The sequence below is a fragment of the Dictyostelium discoideum genome (assembly GCF_000004695.1).
Source record: "Dictyostelium discoideum AX4 chromosome 3 chromosome, whole genome shotgun sequence".
In the NCBI taxonomy this organism is placed as follows: Eukaryota; Evosea; class Eumycetozoa; order Dictyosteliales; family Dictyosteliaceae; genus Dictyostelium; species Dictyostelium discoideum.
This window is the reverse complement of record NC_007089.4, coordinates 1646565-1670986: the sequence shown is the minus strand read 5'-3', so window position 1 is coordinate 1670986 and position 24422 is coordinate 1646565. Positions and strand designations below refer to the sequence as shown.

Genomic DNA, 24422 nt, shown 5'->3' with positions numbered 1-24422 from the left:
AAACAGCAGAGATAAAGGAAACTTACCCCAAACTATCAATAGGCCTCAAAGACATCTCCAAATACTGCGAGACCATATTGAACATGACTGCGCTCTCAACCTACGAGAAGAACAACGGATTCTACCCAATTACACTCGAATTCCCCAAAATGGATCTCAAGGGGTTAGAAGAAATGAGAAAAACACTCTCAAACTACGATATCCCAATCGACAAGATATACATAGGCAAAGGAACTAGAAAAATGATCCACCTGATGATTAAAAACGAACAATCTCTCCTAAATATCATTAGAGATAGAAGCAAATTGGGAACCTTCATCTCCTCCAGTAGAGACTTCCGCGTCCTCTCAGGAAGAGTAAGAATTCCCAGAGAAAAGGCAGGAATAGTGGACGCCCTCATCAAAACTGCCTTTGCAGAAGAAATACCCTATGCAATATACAATACTATATACTCCACCGACCACCTCATAGTATTCGGTCTAATAGAATGCAAAATAGGCGATCAAATGAAATATGGCCAACACATTACAGAAATCGCAAACTTTACCATCAGAACGGCCCCCAAAACCTACTCCTCACAAAAGAAAAACAAGAAAGTAGAGACAACCAACACGGAGGAACCATTAGAAGATGAGATGACAGATCCTCCTAACACTCAAAACAGGATAGCAATCAAATCCTCTCAACCAAAACCACAACAACAAACAAACAACTCAGCAAACAATCAGTCTGATAAACAATCAACACAAGAGAAAAAAGCCCAAGCAAAAAAGTCATCTCAACCTCTTCCCCCCAAAAACCCAGCAGAATCTCAATCTGTCAAACCCACCACAACCACTACCACAACATCCAACGCCATCCAAAAAGACAATGCCAACAAAACAAGCACTAACATCCATTCATCCTCGGAAAACAGAGAGAAGACACTAAACATCCCTCCATCACATAAACGCAAGAACGAGGAAATCCACTCAAACAATGAAGTCACCCAACTCTCACCAACAATAAACAGAAGCAACCCTTACATCCCATCCACCCCTAAGACACCTGTCAAAAAAGAAAGGAAAGGAATCATTGAGAGCTTCATAGAGAGTATCTACCCTTCACCATCCAAACCGCAGCTATACGACTCCCAAGAGGAGATCGATATCATCTCATAATAGTAGTAATCAAAATCAACCAATGGAATGTCAGAGGTTGGGGCACTGACACCTCCTTCAAAAACAAAACAGACTTTATCAAATCCCAATCCCCCCCAAACTCATTGGCACTAACCATAGTCAATGAACTCAACGCCGACGCAACACAAGCACACCAGCTATTCCCTGGCTCCATCATTAGCGCAACCAAAAGAGGCAACGGAATAGGAATACTAAACCACAACAACCAAAACATAAAACTCTCACCAATATTCATAATAGAAGGTAGACTAATAATATCAGACATTCTAATAAAAGATACCACAACGAGAATCTTGGCCATATACGCCCCGGCCCAACCTGATAAAAGAAAAACACTAGCTTCAACACTAAACAAACACTTCAACAACCAATACCACAACCTAACGTCTAACCCTAATAAAAACATTGACATCATAGCAGGCGACTTCAACTGTTTAGACTTCAATGACAATCACACATCAAATGATGACCAAGGCAACTTGACAACACAATCCCCAGATGAGATGGCCACAGTAATCGAAGCCATCAGAATTTCAAATAACCTAATGGATATGGACCAACTAAATAAAAGACCCACCTTCTCAAGAACGATACACAACACAAACAATAACCTCACAAGAATCTTGGAAAGGAGACTAGACAGAATATACCTTAACAATAGCATAATCAACTACAGCCAATTATACTTAAGGAACCTAATCCCCCCAAAAATTAATGACATACCTCTATCAGATCACAACTTCCTATCAACCACCTTCACTCTACCCAACATACAGATGAACAAGCGCAGATGGAGATTAAAAAAATCCTCAATCCTCTCAAGCATAATGCTTAAGAAAATAGACTTCCTACTTAACGATTATTCAAGGGAGCTGTCATCCAACCATAACTCTATTTCCTTCTCTCAACTCAACAGCTTACTAAACAAAATAAAACAACTATACACAGAATTTCAAAAACAAAATGACTACAACAATAAGGCAAACATCAAAAATCTAATCTCCCTACTAGAGACAGAATTTAAAGACCAAGCCTTCGCAACCCTTTCAGCAATAAATGAATCTAAAAAAAGAGAAGAACAACTTAAACAAGAATTGAACAACTATTGCGAAGAAACCTCACTCAAGTACATCTCCGCGAGAATCAAGAAAAGACACAATGATTTCACCATCAACGCAGTAAAAGATGCACAAGGTAGAACAATCAACAAACAGGAATTGATCGAAGAAGAATACGTAAAATATTACTCAAATCTTTATGACTACAAAGAAGATGACCCACCATCTCATTATGAAATGTTGGAAAATTGGACAGTGACCAGGGACTCAACATGGGACAACCTTGAAAATGAATTCACAACACAAGAGATCCTAGAAGTAATAAAACAATTGAACCCACACAAATCTCCAGGCCCAGATGGAATTCCAAACTTATTCTACATAACACACAAAGAAAAACTAGCTCCAATACTGGCCTCAGCATTCAACGACACTCTAAGAAATCCTCATCTAATTAGCAAAAATTACAAAGAAGGCCTCATTATCACGATACCTAAAAAGGGAGACCCCGAACTAATCAAAAACAGAAGACCAATTACACTGGCTAACTGTATATATAAAATCCACTCAAAACTAATAAACAATAGAATAATCCCAATACTAACGAAAGTGATCAACCACAATCAAAAAGGTTTCGTACCAGGCAGATTCATTATAGATAATATCATATCAATGAACGAATTAATCAACTATTGTAATGATAAAAGAATTAACGGAATAATTACACTATATGATTTCGAAAAAGCTTTTGACTCGATTTCACACGGTTCAATACTCAGATCACTACAACACATCAACATTCCAACCAATATAATCAACCTGATAATGAATCTACTCACCAAATCTGAAGCAAGAATTGAAATTAATGGTAGAACTACTATACCCTTTGAGATCAAAAGAGGAGTTAAACAAGGAGATCCACTATCACCCACCCTGTTCGTCCTTGTAATAGAGGCTTTAGCTAGAAAAATTTTACAAGATGACCGAATTACTGGCCTTCCTCTAAACAACAGCGACCACAGAGAGAAATTCCAAAGCTTTGCAGACGACTCGGCTTCAATGGTCCCAGACTCTCAACAACTTGAATTAGTACTACAACACTTCAATTCATTTTGCAAAGCCACTTCCTCAAAACTAAACATCGACAAATCTTCATCAATTCTTATAGGCAACCCAGACAATACCAACCAAAGAATTCCAATATCTACAAATCCAGAAAGATACTTGGGATACTTCTTCACAGGGCAAGGGATAACAGGAAAAATACCAGAAATATTAAACACAATAAAATCATCCTTAGTACTTTGGAAAACCACTGACTCAACAATCAAAACCAAAACCAACATCCCTAAAAGCCTTCGCACTCCTCTAAATTAACCCACTATTCATATGTAGAAGAACTTTAAGGAAGAGGAATTTAAACCAAATCAATTAATTATTTGCAAATGGGTTTTTATTCGCACCAACACAACAAAATGCTAGTGGATTTCAAGTTATTAATTTAATGAGAACCAAAAGAGCAAGATACCCACTAAAAGTAGGGGGCTGGAACATTTGGAATATAGAATTGAGACAACTGGCGCAGAAACTTTGGATCATAAACCAGTTCATCCTAGCACTAGAAACCAAACAAACAAACTCATCTCATCACAAAAGCTGGGAATATCAGATCCAAAAAAACAAATTCACATCCAGATACCTAAAAGAAAACTTAGACGAATGGAACAAAATAAGAATAAAAAAAGCAATCTTCAACAATAATCTCACATCCATAAAAAACGAAAATGGACAACCACTTTCACTGGCAGAATGGTATACCACAATTCAAGACCAAAATCCAACCATCCCTAAAACGGAATTCCAATCATCTCTAAACTTAAGAGGCTACAGCTATAATCAACTCTTCAACAACATACTGAAAATAAAAGACCCTAAAACAAGAGACACAATGTTTAGATTCCATGCCAGATGCCTTCCAATAAACTACCTTCACAACAAACAATGCCCACTCTGCAAAGAAGATATGAGCAAAGACCCATACGGTCACCCTGTTCTTCTCATGCAAGAAAACAAAACATTTCATAAAAATAAATAAACTCAAAAATTTTCATCTATATTACCACAGGCAAAGGTAAAAACTGGCACCATACAAGAATTAGGCAAAATAACAATTTCATTAATAGAATAACTCCAAAATTATCACCGACAGCCAAAAAAGATCAAGAAGTGAATGCAGATTACGCCAACCACAGATTCCACAAAGAATACTTTGAATGGAACTATAAAGCAATAGACTATGATCTAACCAGATCATTCGCATATAGAAACCTAATGGCCCTTATCCTCCACAACATTTGGATTTGGATTTGCAATCAAATATACAGTGAAGATCCTTTAACAAATGAATCACTATCATACAGCTCCTTCTAAAGAAATGGCACAAATTGGCCATTCTAGAATACATCAAAAAAGCAAAAGATCTGAAAAACTTATCAGCAAAAGACCATAATAATTTCAAAGATCCTAAGATCCTTCTCACCTCAACGATCAAGCTAAGAAAAACAACAGCTAATTACTATTGTATTCCAGAATCATCTCTCCCAAATATTATATCTTTTGATCAATTCATATGATTAAAATAACCCTTCAGCTTAAATGATAAGCCTATAAATAAATATTATATAAAAACTCGTATTAACACAGATGGACATATATCAATCTTGTTAATCCAATATTAAAAAAAAAAAAAAAAAAAAAAAAAAATTTATACATATAATAAATAAATCACTGTTATATCTTCACCGCCACATTCATTCCTCTTAATTTTTCCCTTTTTTGCTCAATAAAGCAAGGGCTATCGTCCTATATACATTTCAACAATGGCTGATGATCACTCAACTGAATTACAGTTAAATCATACAGATAACAACACAACCAATACAAATAATACCTCCACAACCTCAACAACAAAAAACAAAAGTGCAAAAATCGACACACCTAAAAAACAAACCCCAACAAACCAACTCTCACTAAACAAAGGACTTGATAATCAATTAGATATCATTGCACCTCCATCAATCACAAGACCACTCTCTTTCTTAGAAAAAAACAATAACACCATCAACATTAAGTGTTACTTTAATCAACCACACATCCGTGAAGAATTAACCTCTAAAGATGACACAAGAATTCAACAAATTCACAAAAACATTCACAAACTCTTCGAAGATATACTGTCGCCATCAGCATTCAAAATAATTGGTGCAACTGCCTTCGTAAATTGCAACGTTGATAAATTAACTTCAATAATAACCTTCAAAACTAACTTGCACTAAATATCGACAAACTCAACTATAGATTCGATATATCATCAAATGATTATGCAATCATTAAAACATTCATTAAAACGTACTCACCCAAACATGCAAACGATGCAATTACAAACAACCTCACTAAATTCACCAGTTGTACATCAATTGAATCATTTACTGTCACATACTCATATGCTGTTGCGTTTAAAAGCTACATTATAACATATCTAATTGATCACACACACAACATTGTTGATCAAAAGATCGAACAACCATCTGTTATCACAAGATATATCAAAGCTGCAACACGTAGTGTCACTAAACACAAAATTCAACATGCAAAAAATGCAGATATGGCAACAACTATAAAAAATGCTATCACAAACCCAAACATGAACAAAAACAATCAACCACCAAAAAACAACATTAACACCCCACCAATCAACGAAATTGCAAATTCCAATCGCAATAATAACCCACCTCAAAATAGTGGTTCAAAAGCTACACAAAATGAATCACTTGATATTACCAATCAATCCCAAAACAAAAGTGATTCTTCAAATAATAATAACGGGAAAACTCATTATCAATGAGCAATCCAACCGATCCAACAATTGTACCACAAAAACCTCTACAATCTCAACCAAACAAACCAAGTGCATCAACTCCAAATACAATAAATACAAGAAGAAGCAGCACAACCAGTCAATACTGGTGCTGCCAAACCTAGTAAGGTATGAGCTCAAAAATCAACTTTATAACATGGAATTGTAGAGGATTCACTGAAAACCCAAACAATCAACACAATTCCTACCAAAAAGCTGTTGACACACTACAACTACTTATATCAAAACTTCCACCTCGTCCAACAATCTCAATACTCACTGAACTCAATTCATCACCATTACAACTTAAACATGATTTTCCCGATCACATCATCTCTGTCACCAAACGAGGAAATGGTGTAATAATCATTAACCATAACCCAAACACACTCAAACTCAAACACATATCAACAATTGATGGTAGAGCTATTTTAGCAGACGTTATATTTCCAAATCAATTACCAATTGGTATTCTTGGAATTTACGCACCAGCATCTAATAATACCATCAAAAAGAATTCATATGCAACTTCACTACAAACACTTATCCACAACCACTCAACAAACCCAATACCAAACCAATCCCAACATGTATCTATTATCGCAGGAGATTTCAACTGTATCCACAACGACAATTCACTATTAGACGATATTATCCAATCCTACACATACCAACACCATCTAATTGATCAAGGTGAATTTAAAAACACTCCAACTCATACACATGGCAACAGATTAGATAGAATATATACTCAATACAATAGAATAGACCCTGAAAATATATATACACAAGTCCACCAAATTCCATCTTCATTATCAGATCATAATCCAGTATCAACAACAATTTCTTCACCTTTTCAAATAAATAAACATAAGAAAAGATGGATATTATCACCTGGTACTGCAAATGACCATGAAGCAATCAATATTATCAATCATTTAATAATTAATCACAATAACACATCAATCAATCAATTTACAAATTGGTCAAAAGTAAAATCAAAAATTATTAAAACTCTAAAAAACTATCAATATAATAAAGACAAACAAACTCAACGTGCAAAACAAATTCTATTAGAAAAAGCAGCAAAATTCAAACATCTTGAAGAACAATGCATTGCTGAATACAATATTATATGTAACAAAAACAAATTACATCAAAACCACACAAACATATTAAAAAAACATATAAATGGAGAAATACCTAGTAAGTATCTATCAGCAATACTAAACAAAAGATCAAAAGATGCAAAAATTGAATCAATCCAATATGGTAACATCATTACATCCGACCCCGACCAAATTGAAAATGCGTTTGTTGAATTCTACACAAATCTGTATAGCTTACAAATATGTTGTCCAATTACTCACCAGCTCATGCTAAACACATGGCCCATCATAAAAAATGAAAATTGGAATGGTTTAGACTCACCATTTATACAAGATGAAGTTGAAGCTGCAATTAAAACCTGTAACCCCAACAAATCACCGGTCCAGATGGCATTACAAATGCATTCTACATTAATCATTTAAACCAAGTTAAACCAATTCTCACTACATTATTCAACGATATACTAGAAAATCCTCACCACATCACAACAGAATTCACCGAAGGTCTTATACACACAATATACAAGAAAGGCAACCCCTTACTCATATCAAATCGTCTTCCCATTACACTTCTAAACACTGATTACAAGATCCTCTCAAAAGTAATCAATACACGTCTTCTGAGAATACTTCCTTTCATCAACAACAACCAAACTGGTTTCGTACCCCACAGATTCATCATAGACAACATCATCAACATCAATGAATTAATCAACTACCTCAAATCTAAAAACCTCCCTGGTATCATCACACTATTTGACTTATTTAAAGCATTTGATTCTATCTCTCACGATAGTATTAAAAGAACATTAATTCATATTGGTATACCAATAAAATTAATAAATTTAATCCACAAGCTATTATCTGACTCACAAGCAAAAATTTTAATTAATGGTAAAACGACCAGAAAATTCGATATTAAAAGAGGTGTAAAACAAGGTGACCCAATCTCAGCCACTTTATTTGTAATTGTAATTGAAATATTAGCAAGAACAATAAATGCAGACAATACAATAATTGGATTACCAATTTCACCCAATCCACAAATTAAAATCAAATTTACCCAATTTGCAGACGACTCTACAACCTACAACATCAACTACGAACAACAACAACAATCAATCAAACATTTCGATAATTTCTGCGCTTCAACATCATCATCATTAAATTTTGACAAAAGTGCAATAATAGAAATCAACCCCCACAAAATCACTGATAAACACATAATAAACAACATTCCACAATCAAAAAGAATACCAATAACCAAAAAAGATCAATCAGAAAGAGTCCTTGGCTATTTCTTTAATCATAATGGTTTACATAGGAAATTACCAGAAACAATGAAAACACTGATTAAATCATTAGTACTATGGAAAACTAGTGGAACAACATTAAAAACAAAAACAACCATCATAAACACCTACTCACTATCACCAATAACATATTTATCATTCCTTGAAGAATTTACAAAAGATGAAGAAATTCAAATTAATAAATTAATCTCATGGTTTATGAATTCTCCCGCAAATTCTGAATCACCAACTCTCGATACCAATTCCATTGAAAAAAACACATCAACCATCCAATCACGTGCAAAAATACCTTTGATGTGTTATGATAGATCGTTAAAACCATTAAAAGAAGGTGGTTGGGGTATGTGGAATATACAATTACGACAAGTTGCTCAAAAGATTTGGATATACAACAGATTTTTACAAATGCATAAATCTGCAAACAATTCACTATACATGATAAGTTGGATGGATCAAATCATCAACAAATCAATCTCTTCTCCATACCTTATAAAAATCAAAAAAGAATGGGAAAACTATGCAACTCAAATTGGACATCTAAAAGATAAAGTTCAAATCCTACAACCAATATTAATAAAAAATCAAACCTCTCAAACATTAAACACAAATAATATTTCACTACCACCAACACTCAAAGAAATCTACTCGACAATACTCAACAATCACCAATGTAAATCAAAAGACTATATTGGCAAGAAATATTCAGATCTACTTCTTACTTCGCACCAACAATCAATACAACTATTATGGAAATACACATACGACCAACTATTTGTCAAAATTCAAAAATTAAAAGATCCAAAAGGCCGTGATACAATGCAAAGATTCCATGCTAGATGTCTTCCGATTAATCATCTACACAACAAAGTTTGCCCCATTTGCAACAATGAAATGAATAATGATCCCTATGGTCATTTGTTTTTCAATTGTCAGCACACAATCAACTTCATAAACTACGACAAATTAAAATATTTTATATATAAAAATTGCAATGGAAACAAAAACTGGTCACTAACAAAAAACCAAACAACAAAATTATACACACTCATTTATAAACCACAAACAAACAACAAAGCATTTAAACCAGATCCAACTATCAATATTAATTTTCATTTTGCAGAAAACGCACAATATAAAAAATACAAGTTCAACTGGAATTATATAAACACAAATCTTGATCTAGTCAGAACACATGCATATTGGAACATAATCTCATTAGTTATTCACCAAATATGGATATGGTTATGCAAATCATTATTTGACATCAATATAACTCAATCAATTGAAAATTGGAACAACCAAATAAACAACACAACACTAGATTATGATATATTAAAATCAAAATGGCACAGGCTAATAAGATTGGAATATTCAAGAACATTATCAACTTTAACCAATACTCAATTAAAAACAACCTCACAAAAACTCAAAAAGAAACCCAATGGTCCGAAACCATCAAAAAATTTAAAAAAGAATGGAGCATAAACACAAATGAACCAATTCCAACAATTACACCACCAATTAATTATTAATTACCTAATCTAAAATAACATACCATTTTAAATTCACAAAAACTAAAAAACCTTAAATAAATAAATAAAAATAACATACTAATTGTATACTACAATAGTTTATTTATATCAAAAAAAAAAAAAAAAAAAAAACCAATTTCGATTTTGACAATTTTGGTTTTTATATCAAAAAATATCTCAGTTCTTAAAAAAAATTAAAAAAAAATAAAAAAATTAAAAAAAAAAAATTAAAATTAAAAATTAAAATTAAAAAATCAGTTGAGATGGCATCCTCAGATTTTTCAGATAAATATCGTTTAATTTTCAACGAAAAACACACCAAAAATAAAGAGAGGTTTCTTTGTTTATTTATATGGGAATTTTTTTTTCAAAAAACAGTTCTTTTTATTTAACACTTATTGTTTAATTTTATTTTTCTCTTTCATCTTCTTCAGAGCCAGGTAGGTTTGTTGCATCGAAATCACATTGTACACCAGGCTGCAATTCACATAATCTAACAGGCTTTCCATCTTGAATACCAACTTTCATTGCTTTTATTGCCATTCTAGCATATTCATCTTGAGGTGAGAGGGGGGGTCGAGCACTTAAAAATTCTCGATACATCCAAAGATCACATTCTTCAGGGTTGTTTTCTAAGTTATAATCAAAAATTCTGCTATCATTGTAATATTTATTTATTATTTCGAGATATTGTTCAAAGGTTATCCTATAAATCTCTTTCATTTTTTCTTTACATTCCTCGGTACAGTAGCCAATATTTGGAAACTCATCTTTGTCAAATAATTCATCAAGGTAAAGACTGAATCCTCTTTTTTTTAATTGTTTTAACGAAAATTTATCATGCTGGCACCTATATTTACTTGTCATTTTTAAAATTATATGTTATAAATAAAAAAAATGAATTAAAAAAAAATGATCTAAAAAAAAATGATCTAAAAAAAAAAATGAATTAAAAAAACACACAAATTAAAAAATAAATAAATAAAAGAAAAATTAAAAAAATATATTTATTTTTTAATTTGTGTGTTTGTGTGTATTATTTATAGCAACACTTATTATTTTAAGTAAAAAAATAAAAATAAAAATAAAAATAAAAATAAAAATAAAAATAAAAAGAAAAAATTTTTTTGTTGTGCAAATCAATTTTGTAAATTGATATAAAACAACCCCAATTTTGTAAATTGAAATTAATAAATAAAAAATACAATGAAAAAAATATATTGTTTGTTTTTTTTTTGAAACGAGTTTTTCACTATAAATTGTTTTTATTTTTAATTTATATTTTCTTTTTATTATATTTAATAGTTTAAAACTAAAATATCAAGATGCATGTGTTAAATTTATTGTTTTTAATAGTAATAATTAATATTTTAATTTTTTCTGTACAATCATATACCTTGAAAAAGTATGATAATGGTCAGTTTTTTGTTATCGCCAGTGGGCCAGTAATTAATGAAAAATTTAATGTTCCAAATCACCAGGTATCAAAATTTTTACTAACAAAAGATGAATATGATTCTGTTTCAGTGCAGCTTCGTATCACATCTGATGGAGCACCAGAATCTTTAATCTTTTCCAGTACTTTTAGTGATAAAACAAACATGACATATACTACCACTCCATTGGAATACTCAATGTGTATCCCTCGTGACTTGTCTTTTTCAATCAAAATGAACAATTACCTCTTGGGTGGTGATTACATTATCTCAATTCAAGGTACCTCTGATGTTTCAAAATGCTACGAGCATGTCCCAGTAAACCAAGCTAACCAAGAACCTGAAAGTATTGTATTAACATCTTCTGAACAACTTGTTATACAATCTGATGGCACACTTAAAATGTATGTCACTGATTATGATGACGATAAAAATATAGAGTATCAAAAATCAACTGCTTCAACACCACTAGTCAATGGAGTTTTAATTTTTTCAACAGTTCTTTTATTTTTACAATTAATAATCTAAAACGTTTTAACAAAAACTCTCTTTTTTTTTTTTTTAAAAAAAAAATAAATAAAAAAAAATGTTTGAAAATATAAAATCATTAATCTTTTCTACAGTGTTTCTTTATTATTCTCTTTTTTATATTATCATAAATAAATAAAATATATTAATTTAAATAAAAAACATATCTCCATAGTTTATATTTATAAATAATACATTAAATAAGATTAGATATTGGGGGAAATTAAAATATCAATTGGTTTTTAATATCCCCCAATTGGTTTGATACTGAAAATGATATTGATTAAATATAAATTTTAAATAGAAGTATAGAAAATGAGATACCCCACTTAATTTGGTGGTAAAAAATTTAAATTACAAATTTAATTTATTTTTATTTTTAAATTGTTATTTAGTATTAATCTAAACAAAAGCAACAATTTAATATGCATAAATATATCAAAACCATTTCTTAGTGGTAATTAATTAATTTACAAATATTAAGGATAATATTTGTAAATCAATGTTTTCAATTAATTTTTATTTTTTGATATTTAATATTTTTAAATTTTAAATTCTTTTTTTTAATATCTAAATTTTTTAATATAAATTTGAGTAAATTTAAACATTATCATATCCATTAAATCAACCTATTAAAACAAATCAATATTTTAAAATGCTCTATAGTAATTATTAATAAAATGAAATTAGAGTTTCAAAAAAAAAAATATGTATATTTTTATTAATTCTAATTTTTTTTAATAATTAATAGCTTCAATCTCCTCAATTTCAAAAGTTAACAACTTAAACAAATCAAATGATGTCAACAAATCTGACACCACAACTCAATTCACTCAAAATAAAATTTCAGAAGGTCTTGTAAGCAATTTACTCCTTAATGTTGCAACTGCATTGGGAAAAGCTGGTCTTTAAAAAAGATTAAAATCCCAGAAAGAGGATGAATTAACATTATTAATAAAATTATCATTACCATTATTCCTTTAAAAAATTTTATTTTCTCCAATAAATTAATTTTTAAAATATTTTTTGTTTTTATTAACATTTTTCTACTCCTTAAAATTTACTGGTTGGTTATAATGGGATATAAAATAGTAGAAAAAGAATTAAAATTATCTAATAGTTTTTTTTAATTAAAAAAAAAAAAAAAAAAAGTTTTTATAAAAAATTAAATTTTTATTTTTAAAATTATTAAATATATATTAATTACTATCATTGGTGATACAATATCGGTCAAATTTTTTTAAAATTATATTGATTTCAAAATTATTTTTCTATATTTTTATACTATTATTATTATCATTACTATTATTATTAAAATTCTTATTATTATTTCAAATACATGCAAGGAAAGTCTTTTTTCCTGTGTATTGGAATATTAAACACCATGATGTTGATGATTCTGAATAATTGTGTAAAAATTTATTGTTATTATTTACTATATTATTGGAATTTGATTTTTTTGAAATTGAATTTAATGAAGTGATTGATTCTATTTTTAACAAAAAAAAAAATTATTAGATTTTTAAATTTTTTTAATTAAAAAAAAATAATTTATTAATACACATGTGATTTATTTAAAAATACTTACTTAATAAAGACATTTTTTTTAAAATAATTTTTTTTTTTTTTGTTTATTTAAATATACTTTTTCCTGTTAACTTTTTATTATTAAAAAAAAAAAATTTTGTTTTTTTTTTTTTTTATTTTTTTTATCTAATTATTTATTTATTTAATTATTTATTTAATTTTGAATTATTTTTTTTATTTTTATTTTATTATATTATATTTGATTTATTATTTTTTATTTTATTTTGTTTTGTAGTTTTAAATATTTTGATGGGAATAATAAAAAAAATAAAAAGATCAATGATTTAAATAGTTTAATATTTTATTTTATTTTATTTTATTAAAATAAAAAAATTGTTAAATTTGGTTTGTTTATTAATTTTTTTTTTGATTCTTAACATTTGTGGTCAGTTATGTGTTTTTTAACAATACCAAATCTAGATAATTATATGGTGTTTTTATAAAAATAGATTAAAATTTAAAAAATGATTCAAGTAATGAGATATATTGCTATTTATTCATAGTGAATTTTGTGTTTTTTTTTAAATTTTTGTTTAAAAAACTATGTTTAGTGGGTTAAATTTTTAAATTATTTAAAAATATCTTAGAGATTAACAAAAGATTTTGTGGTAATGTGTGTTTGTTAGTGTTGATTTGTACAATTTTCTTTTTTTTTTTTTTTTTTTTTTTTAAACTTTAAACCACACTTCATATAATCATATATCTTGGTAAAATGTGAATGTGTGAGTGTGTGTATGTTTGGATATATGAATTTTTTTTGTTTTTTTATTGATTAGGGTGTTGGAACCTTAAAAAAGATTACATTAATTAAACCTGCCAAACTCTTTTTCTTTTATACTTGTTACCCCCTAAATGAAGTTTTTATCTTTTGTGAATCTATTAAAAACTTCTACCTAATGTTTTTACAACCAACTTTGAAACTATAGTTAAAATTTCCAAAAACCAATGATTATTAATTTCTACATATATTGAAACAACAAAAATAATTGAATTAAATAACAATTTAAAAATAAAATAAAAAATAAAATAAATAAAATTGTTTAGAAAAAAAAAAAAAAAAAATTAATAATCATTTTTATCAACTACCCCCCATTTTAAAATAATAATTTTTTTTTAATTTTTTTATACAGTTTCTCTACACTAAACCCTTCCTTCATAAGAATTACTTGGACCATAAAAACAAAAGACAACAAAGACTTTTGATTATTTGATTTAAAATTTTATTTTTTAAAACAGAAATATTTTTGAATAAGCTTTATTTTTAAATTTTATAATTTATTTTATTATTCAAAATATATTTTTTTAAAAAAAAAAATAAAATAATAATAATATTAAATAATAATAAAAATAAATTAAATAATAATAATATTAATAATAATAATAATAATTATAAAATTAAGGGTTTATTTGGGAAATAATATTTATTACTGTATAATTAAAAAAAAAAAATAAATAGAAAAAATTTAAATTAATTCTGGTGTGTTATTTAACACTTAATAAAAATAAATTTAAATGGATTTAAATTAAAAAAATCTTTATCTGTTTTTATTATTTTTTATTCGTTTTTGTTATTAAATTATTTATCTGTTTTTTTTTTTTTTTTTTTTTTTTACTTTCAAAAAAAATATATAGAGATAAATGATAACCATAGGAAATACTGGTTTTCCAGTATATCGATTAGGTTTAAGAATTAAAAACAACAATTTTTAAATATAAAATTAAAATTACACCATTAACTAAAACTGCAACAACTACAATCACATTACCATCTTCTTTACATTTAACACCATCATATTTTAATTTTGATTTTAAAATTTTAATATATAATAGTAAATTTTGTCCGAAATATTAAAAATTTTATTTATAAATGAAATTTTAAAATCTTTAGAACGTTTTATTGAAAGTTTAAATTTTATTAAATTCTTTAAAATAATGTGTTTTTGAAAAATAAAAATTTAATTTATAGAATATAAAAAAAAAACTCTTTATTTTATTATTACTAAACAAAAAAAAAAAGAAAAATTTTATTATTATTTATATTGTTGATTAGGATCATTTCCATTGATGGTAGGGTCCAATTTGAAATAGTTTTGGATTTTTTATTTAAAGTGGAGTACCCTCCTCAAACAAAAATAATATAAAAAAAATATGCTAAAGACAAAAATAATAATAAAATATTTTAATTTTATTTAATCTTTTTTTTTTATTTATTATATATTTGGCCCAGACAATTTCTTGAAAAGGTAAACAACAACCAACAATAAACAACAAACAACACAATAATAATAAATTGATAAAATTATGCAATATATATAATTATATTTTATAAAATAAATAAATGTATAATTATTTTATTTTTTAAATCTTTGTTTATGTTTTTTCTTTTTTTTTTTTTTTTTGTTTTTTTTTTTTTTTTTTGGTTTTTTTTGTTTTAATTCTGAGTTACTTTTCCTGTAATATGTCTTGTAAATGTAATATTATTACTACCTTCTTCTTTTCCAACAGAGTTAGTACCTTCCAACCCACTCACCTTATTTGAAAGTAATCCTGCTTTCAACATTTGTTGTAGGTGTGCTTGTTGGTACTTTCCATGAACCTGTTTTAGGGCCAATGGTCGTCGTACTCGTAATGGTACTTCACCAGCATCAGATTGGTAATATGATTGATCATCAGATTGGTCTGATTGTTCTTCAGATTGATCCTCTGATTGATCTTCTGATTGTTCTTCTAATGATTCCTCTGATTTTTTTTGTTGTTTTTGTTGTTGTTGTGGTTGTTTTTGTGGTGGTTGTTGCTGTTGTTGTTGTTGTTTTTGTTGTTGTTGTTGCTGCTGCTGCTGCTGTTGTTGTTGTTGTTGTTGTTGTTGTCTTTCCTTTTCTCTAGTTTGTTGTATTTGTTGATGTTGTTGTTGAATTTGTTGATGTTGTTGTTGAATTTGTTGTTGTAATTGTTGAATTTGTTGTTGTTGATGTTGTTGCTGTTGATTATGTTGATGAACTAATAATGGTAAGATAGGAGGGGTGCAAGATGGTTTATGAATTGGCCAATGATCTTTTTGACAATCTTTTGAACAATAAGCAACAGTTTTACAATAACCACAAATTAAAGGTTTCATTAAGGTCTGTTTACAACTCCAACATCTATATAAATGTAAGCAAGCATAAATTTCAGCGTCACCTTTTCCTGATCTCTCTGCAATTGATCCTGTAGATTGAATTGTTGCTAATAAATCTTCCAATTTCTTTTTATTTAAATGTTTTGTACTTATTTCTGGTTTAAATTCTAATAATAATAATAATATATGTATATATATATTTTTTTTTATCCAAATTATAATATGATAACAAGAAAAAGTTAATATATAAATATATATAAGATAAAAATAATAATAATAATAATAATAATAATAATAATAATAATAATAATAATAATAATAATAATTTACCTTTTGAAAAATCAATTAAAGAATAACCAATCATTTGAGAAACTTTAAAATATTTTGAATGAGATAAATTATTTGAACGAGCAGTTGAATTTTGAGGTAGAGTTTCAAAGACAGTGGGAATCCATTCAATGAATTTTTCATTCTTTGGAGTCATTGTAATAGAGTAGAGAGTACCATAACATGATATCCATAATCTATGATATTTACCTAATTGAATAAAGTTTACACAAGTTTTCATAAATTCCTCTGAAGCATTTGTAAATTGAGCACAATAGTTATTTGAAACTAATTCATAGACACCTTTATCCTTTACCAATACACTTGGTAATAATTGAGATGATCCACCAAAAAATAATGAATCTGTCCATTTACTTGATAAAATTATACTCTTATCGAATGATTCCGATATTTGAAACCATGAACTCGTTAAATCACCACCAATCATACCTTTACTTAATATTGGGTTATTTTGATTACCAATCTTATAACTATTAATTTTATTATTAAAATTATATTGATTATAATTACTAGTATTATTATTATTATTATTATTATTATTATTATTATTATTATTATTATTATTATTGTTATTATTGTTATTATTATTATTATTATTACTTGATAATGATGTATTACTGCTGTTGCTGTTATCAGTAGGACTATTAAAATTCAATAATTCCAAAGTCGATGGAATACATTGAAATCCAATACCATTTGATGATTTATTTTTATGATCATGGTTTTCTTTTTTGACAACAGTCATTATTAAATCACCATGTGGTGAGAAAATCATATCAATGATTTGAGTCTTTGGTGATGATTCTTTTTCTATCCATGCTCTATCTGGTACAATTGATCCTACAAATTTTGTCATCCACTCAAATTTTAATGACGGAATATTTCTTAATGGTGATTGATGATTATTAGCACCACCACCACCACCACCACCACTACTACCACCACCACTACCACCATGTTTATTGCTACCACCACTACCACTACCACCACTACTAATACCATGAGATGATTGTTGATCTTTAAAAATATTCCAAAAACAACATTCACCTATATTATCATCATTCCAAGTAATAAATTCAAATGCTTTAACTTTATCAGGAAACAAATTTGGATTTGAAGCTATATGTGTCATATGATAAGGTTGACCTAAACAATTCTTAACTGGACCAACAATTGCAAGTGGTCCAATTTTTCTTGGTTCAAATATTACCCTCTTCTCTTGATAATCGATTGTATCAATTAATCTTGAATCCTTTTCTGTATCCTTGACAACTGGATCATTTGGATGTGAATTACAAACACTAGGTTTACTTTGAATACCTGGAATCTGTAATATGAATATAAAATTTGGATATCTCGCTAAAATTGATGTCATTGCTGTTGAATCTGATGTAAAACATGCATCTAAATATGTAAAACTTGTATCATAAAATAATAATTGAAAATAATTTGGTCCTTCTTTTAAAATTTTATAACTATTTTTATAAAAATAATAAAAAAAAAAAAAAAAAAAAAAAAAAAAAAAAAGTTAATTTTTAAAAGAAATTTCTTTTATAAATATTTATATATATATATATATAAATACTTACATTGTTAAACTACTAACACCTTTAATAGTTGCACCAATAATCATTAATAATTTTTTATCATGACTAACTAATAATTTTCTTGGTTTTCTAAATCTAATTGGTATAAAAAAATCTTGTTGGTTATTATTATTATTATTATTATTGTTATTATTGTTATTAGTTTTCTTTGAATCAGTTGAAACATGTGTTGTATTTGGTTTATATACAAATGGTTCATTTGGATCTAAATGTTTAAAATCAAAAGCATAAACTTTATATTCTGGTGATAAATGTAAAGGTATATTATATTTCGATTTCATATTATTCTTCTTTGCACCTGTCGTTCCTGCGTTTGCTCCATTTTTATTGTTATTGATACTATTAATACTATTGAGACTATTACTAACTGCACTATTTATAGAGTTCATACTACTACTACTATTATTATATGTATAATTGATTTGACTTGTATTATTCATGAAAACGTCTGGTAATTGGTCCAATAAATCTGCACTTGTTGGATAAAAAAAACAATCACCATTTAACATAATGGTCATAATAACACCACCTTCGTCATTGGAATTATTATTATTATTATTATTGTTGTTGTTGTTGTTGTTGTTGTTGTTGTTGTTGTTGTTGTTGTTGTTGTTGTTGTTGTTGTTGTTGTTGTTGTTGTTGTTGTTGTTATTATTGTTACTACCATTTGTTGTTGTTGTTGTTGTTGCTTGCGGTTTTTCACCATTTAATTGAGGTTTTGCAAATAATACTTTTGGTATATATTCAAAAAGAATCGCCTCTTTTGATGGATCCATTTTTTAAATATATTTCCACAAAACACACACTCACACACACACAAAAAAAAACACTAACTTTTATTGGTGTACAAATAATTTGAGATGTAAATGCAGTTATTTGTTAAAAATTAAAAAACTCAAAAAAAAAAACTCAAAAAAAATAAAAAAAAAAAAAATAAAAAAAAAATGAAATTTTGAAAAAAAAACATGAAAAAAAAATTTAAAAATTAAAAAATGATGGTAATTGTGTCAGATAATCTACCAGACTTTTAGGAATGGGGTGTGGTTAATAAATATTACACCATCATGTAATTGGATGATATTTTATAAAAAAATAAAAATAAAATAAAGCAAAATAAAACAATATAAAATAAAATAAAATAAAATAAAGTTAAAAATAAAATAAAATAATATCAAACCACGGTTTTTTTTGTTTTTTTAATATTTTTTTTATTTTTATTTTTATTTTTTTTATTTTTTTTTTAATTGTGAAATTATGGGAAAAATAATTGAATTCCAGTTTTTAATATATTTTTTTTTTTATATTTAATTGATTTCTTTTTTTTTTTTTTTTTTTTATTTAATTTTATTTAATTTTCTTTTTTTTTTTTTTTTTTTTGTGGATTAAATTTTGTAGTTTTGCTCTTCCAATTTTTTCAGTTTTTTTTTAAAACAAAATTTTTTCACTTTTTTTTTATTTCAATTTCATTTTTTTTTTTTTTTTTTTTTTATTTAAATTTTATATAAAAACAAAGATGAGTAAACCATCAAACACACCACCTCTTCCAAAAGATGGGGAGAGAAATATTTTAATCACATCAGCTTTACCATACGTAAATAATGTTCCACATCTTGGTAATATTATTGGTTGTGTATTAAGTGCAGATGTATATGCAAGGTTAGTATAAATTTTAAAAAAATAAATATTTTTGGGAAAAAAAAAAAAAATAAACAAAATTAATTCTAAAAATAAATCAAAATTTTTTTTTTATTTATTTTACTTTTTTTTTATTTTTTATTTTTATAGATATTGTCGTTTAAAAAATTATAATTGTATTTATATTTGTGGTACAGATGAATATGGTACAGCAACAGAAACAAAAGCATTATCAGAAGGATGTACACCAAAAGAGATTTGTGATAAATATCATGAAATTCATAAAGAGATTTATGAATGGTTTAATATTTCATTTGATAAATTTGGAAGAACCTCAACCAATAGTCAAACTGAGATTGCTCAAGATATTTTCAACAAGATTAAAGATAACGGATATACATTAACTCAAGAGATTGAACAACTTTATTGTGAACAAACTTGTAAGATGTTTTTAGCAGATCGTTTTGTGGAGGGAACATGTCCACATTGTAAATTTGAGGATGCAAGAGGTGATCAATGTGATGGTTGTTCCAAATTATTGAATCCAACCGAATTGATCAACCCACGTTGCAAAGTTTGTTCAAAACCACCAGTTATAAAATCAACCAAACACATTTTCATCGACTTACCACAATTGCAACAACAAGTGGACCAATTTGTAGAGACAAATTCCAAGGGCGGCAATTGGAGTGAGAATTCCATTGCCATCACCAATACATGGGTAAAGGGTGAATTGAAACCACGTTGTATCACTCGTGATCTTAAATGGGGCACACCAGTCCCAATGGAGGAATTCAAGGATAAAGTATTCTACGTTTGGTTCGACGCACCAATTGGTTACATTTCAATCACAGCTGAATACACCAATGAATGGGAGAAGTGGTGGAAAAATCCAGAAAATGTAAAGTTGGTACAATTCATGGGTAAAGATAATGTACCATTCCATACAGTGATTTTCCCAGCCTCTTTAATTGGTTCAAAAGATAATTACACACTCTTAAATAACCTTTCAACCACAGAGTTCCTCAATTATGAAACTGGTAAATTCTCAAAATCAAGAAACACCGGTGTATTTGGTGATGGTGCAAAGGCAACAGGTATCCCAAGTGAGGTATGGAGATTCTATCTCTTGAATAATCGTCCAGAATCATCAGATTCAATTTTCAGTTGGGACGATTTCAACTTTAAGAATAACGAACTCTTGAATAATTTTGGTAATTTAGTTAATCGTGTATTGAAAATGTTGAATACCAATGCAGCATTCAATGGTGTCGTACCAAAGATTGGCGAATTGAATGAGGTTGATAAGAAATTGGTTCAAGAAGTCGATGAACATTTAGTACAATATTTCCAAAAATTAGAGGAGATCTCATTGAAGGAGGGTTTAAAGATTGCCATGTCAATCTCTAAACTTGGTAATACCTATATGCAAGATAATAAACCATGGGATTTAAGTGGTAAAGATAATGAACGTTGTGGTCAAGTCTTGGCAATCCTCATCAATTTAATCAAACTTTTATCAACCCTCTTAGAACCATACATCCCATCACTCACCGATAAAGTCCATCAACAATTAAATGTTGAACCAACTAAATATTCCACCCATTTCGACATCAATGCAATTCCAGCAGGTCATGAAATTTCAAAGGAAATCTTACCATTGGTAAAGAAAATCGAAGCCGATGACCTCAAGAAATGGCGTACAAAATTCTCTGGAATCGGACCAGAATTCCCAATCGATATGAAAATTGCCACAGTCTTGGAGGTAAATGATCATCCATCCGCAGAGAATTTATATGTAATTAAATTAAGTTTAGGTGGTGATCAAACTAAAACCGCAGTTTCAGGTATTAAAGCAAACTTTGAAAAATCCCAACTCATTGGTAAGAAATTGGCTGTAGTATTAAATTTGAAACCTTCAAAATTCAAAGGTGTTCTCTCTGAAGCAATGATTCTTGTTGCTGATGATGGTCAAGCCACTAAAGAAAGTTTATCATTCTTGGTACCATCAAATCCACAATCAATTGAAGCTGGTTCAAAAATTGCCGGTAAAGGTATGTCAATTAAACCAAAACCAACAATTGATTATCAAAAAGAATTCCTTCATTATGATCTCACTTGTATTGATAAAATTATTAGTTATAATAAATCTCAATTATTTATCAATCAAAATGAACCTTTAGTTTCTGAAAAAATTGGTAATGGTAAAGTTAGATAAAATAAAATAAAAAAAAATAAAAAATAAAACTATAATAATAATAATAATAATAATAATAATAATAAAATATAAAAAATAAACAATATATATATAAATTTTTAAAAAATAATAAATATTTATTATTCATTTAATAATTGATTATTTGATAAATTATTTTTTTCAATAAAATCTAATAAGATACAAGTGAATCTATTTGAATGAATTGGAAATTGAGTATAGGCAATATGAGATGATAATGCTACGGTTGGTAATTTTCTAATGGCTCTACCACTATAGTTTTCAGTAGAATTTGATAATGATATTAATTGAGTATCCAATGTTTCATAATCTAATGTTAGTATACCTTTATTTGATAATTCAGTGAATATAGTTTGAAAGATGTATTTTTCTTGCATCGATTGGTGGTGGTCCAATAAACTGTTTAATATCGGCACGATCAATGAAGGCGAGGTCAACCGCTTTCGTTATATTTGAAGTTGCAACAACTAAAACATTTGAATATTGTTTTAGTTGATCCAATTGTGTTAGAAATGCATTCACCACTCTAATCGAGTCACTTGGTTCTGTACCATTGTTAATTGCTGAACTTCTTGCTGCTGCCAAACTTTCAACTTCGTCAATTAATATCATTACAAAACAATTTTGGTCCTCTAATAACTCTTTTATATTCTCAAACATTTTCATCACTAATTTTCCACTCTCTGAAAACCATTTACTAAATAAACTATGAGTATTAATTTCAATCAATTGTGAAAATTGATATCTATCCCTATATACAATCGATATTCTTTGCGCTAATGCTTTGGCTAAACTTGTTTTACCTGTACCTGGTGGTCCATATAAAAATATTACTTTATTATTTGATACAATATTTGAATCTATTCTAAATTTTGAAAATAACTAAAATAATAATAATAAAAAAAAAAAATAAAAAAATAAAAAAAAAAATTTTAATAGTTTTATAATAATATAAATTTATAATAATATAAATTTGTTCTTACAATTAATGTTGACATATATGATAATAATTTTGATTTTAAACCATCTTCATAAATTAAACTTTTTTTTTTTTTTTTTATTAATAATAATAAATAATTAGTAAAAATAATTTATTAAATGAAAATTAGGGATGATGAATGAAAAATACTTTTCCCAAAGTGTTTCAATTGATTTATTTGGTAAAACTAATTGTTGATAGGGTGGTGAAGTTTCTAAATCATCAGATAATTCACTTTGTGGTGGTTCTGTTGATAATTTATATATAAATGTTTGATAATTTATTTGAAATTTAATTGGTATCGTAGGTATAATACCCTTATTTTGATAATTAATATGAAATGTATTATTACTATTATTATTATTATTATTATTATTATTATTATTATTATTATTATTTTTATCAGATATTCCTAATAAAATAATTTTATAATAATCAATTGATTTATCAGGATAATCGAAATATTTAACTGCTCTTTCCAATGAATTGTTCAATGAATAAAGTGTTTGAATTATTTCATTCTCTTTATTTGGTCGTTGCTTTATAAATGATTCTATATTTGATTTTAATGTGTTGAATAATGCATTTGATCTTTCATTCACTATAATTTCAATACCTATATTAATTATAGTTATGTTTTCTTCATTTTCTTTTATTTCTATATCTGTCATTATTAATTTAAAAATTAAAATAATTTATTCAAAATAATAATAAAATAAAAAAATAAAAAAAAACACAACCCCAAATTTTGGACAATAAAAAAAAAAAAAAAATATAAAAAAAAATATAAAAAAAATAGAAAATATTTGAAAAATATTAGTTTAATTGGGAAATTTAATTAA

General features: G+C 27.4%; 9 protein-coding genes across 9 annotated transcripts; 5 read left to right on the top strand and 4 right to left on the bottom strand.

Moving 5' to 3' along the window:
- Nucleotides 1-83: 83 nt before the first annotated feature.
- On the top strand, nt 84-1160 carry DDB_G0279153 (hypothetical protein; the record flags this gene model as incomplete). The annotated part of the gene is made up of 1 exon (XM_636748.2): nt 84-1160. The coding sequence occupies one exon, from the start codon at nt 84-86 to the stop codon at nt 1158-1160; it is 1077 nt and encodes a 358-aa protein (XP_641840.2).
- Nucleotides 1161-7046: 5886 nt separating this feature from the next.
- On the top strand, nt 7047-10062 carry DDB_G0279127 (hypothetical protein; the record flags this gene model as incomplete). The annotated part of the gene is made up of 2 exons (XM_636788.1): nt 7047-7574; nt 7733-10062. Coding segments are annotated over 2 exons (2858 nt in total), but the record flags the coding sequence as incomplete, so codon positions are not given.
- A 455-nt stretch (nt 10063-10517) lies between these two features.
- On the bottom strand, nt 10518-10976 carry DDB_G0279121 (hypothetical protein; the record flags this gene model as incomplete). Its single annotated transcript, XM_636786.1, has 1 exon — nt 10518-10976. One exon carries the CDS (start codon nt 10974-10976, stop codon nt 10518-10520), a length of 459 nt encoding a protein of 152 aa, XP_641878.1.
- A 458-nt stretch (nt 10977-11434) lies between these two features.
- Nucleotides 11435-12073, top strand: DDB_G0279119 (hypothetical protein; the record flags this gene model as incomplete). Its single annotated transcript, XM_636784.1, has 1 exon — nt 11435-12073. One exon carries the CDS (start codon nt 11435-11437, stop codon nt 12071-12073), a length of 639 nt encoding a protein of 212 aa, XP_641876.1.
- A 655-nt stretch (nt 12074-12728) lies between these two features.
- DDB_G0279125 (hypothetical protein) lies at nt 12729-12985 on the top strand (the record flags this gene model as incomplete). Its single annotated transcript, XM_636783.1, has 2 exons — nt 12729-12738; nt 12825-12985. The coding sequence occupies 2 exons, from the start codon at nt 12729-12731 to the stop codon at nt 12983-12985; spliced, it is 171 nt and encodes a 56-aa protein (XP_641875.1).
- A 419-nt stretch (nt 12986-13404) lies between these two features.
- On the bottom strand, nt 13405-13674 carry DDB_G0279117 (hypothetical protein; the record flags this gene model as incomplete). The annotated part of the gene is made up of 2 exons (XM_636782.1): nt 13405-13562; nt 13662-13674. 2 exons carry the CDS (start codon nt 13672-13674, stop codon nt 13405-13407), a joined length of 171 nt encoding a protein of 56 aa, XP_641874.1.
- Nucleotides 13675-16091: 2417 nt separating this feature from the next.
- Nucleotides 16092-19506, bottom strand: DDB_G0279115 (hypothetical protein; the record flags this gene model as incomplete). The annotated part of the gene is made up of 3 exons (XM_636781.1): nt 16092-16942; nt 17106-18598; nt 18713-19506. The coding sequence occupies 3 exons, from the start codon at nt 19504-19506 to the stop codon at nt 16092-16094; spliced, it is 3138 nt and encodes a 1045-aa protein (XP_641873.1).
- Nucleotides 19507-20243: 737 nt separating this feature from the next.
- On the top strand, nt 20244-22583 carry metS (methionyl-tRNA synthetase; the record flags this gene model as incomplete). The annotated part of the gene is made up of 2 exons (XM_636780.1): nt 20244-20386; nt 20516-22583. The coding sequence occupies 2 exons, from the start codon at nt 20244-20246 to the stop codon at nt 22581-22583; spliced, it is 2211 nt and encodes a 736-aa protein (XP_641872.1).
- Nucleotides 22584-22940: 357 nt separating this feature from the next.
- On the bottom strand, nt 22941-24251 carry DDB_G0279111 (AAA ATPase domain-containing protein; the record flags this gene model as incomplete). The annotated part of the gene is made up of 3 exons (XM_636779.1): nt 22941-23483; nt 23585-23642; nt 23731-24251. The coding sequence occupies 3 exons, from the start codon at nt 24249-24251 to the stop codon at nt 22941-22943; spliced, it is 1122 nt and encodes a 373-aa protein (XP_641871.1).
- Between the last annotated feature and the right edge of the window lie 171 nt (nt 24252-24422).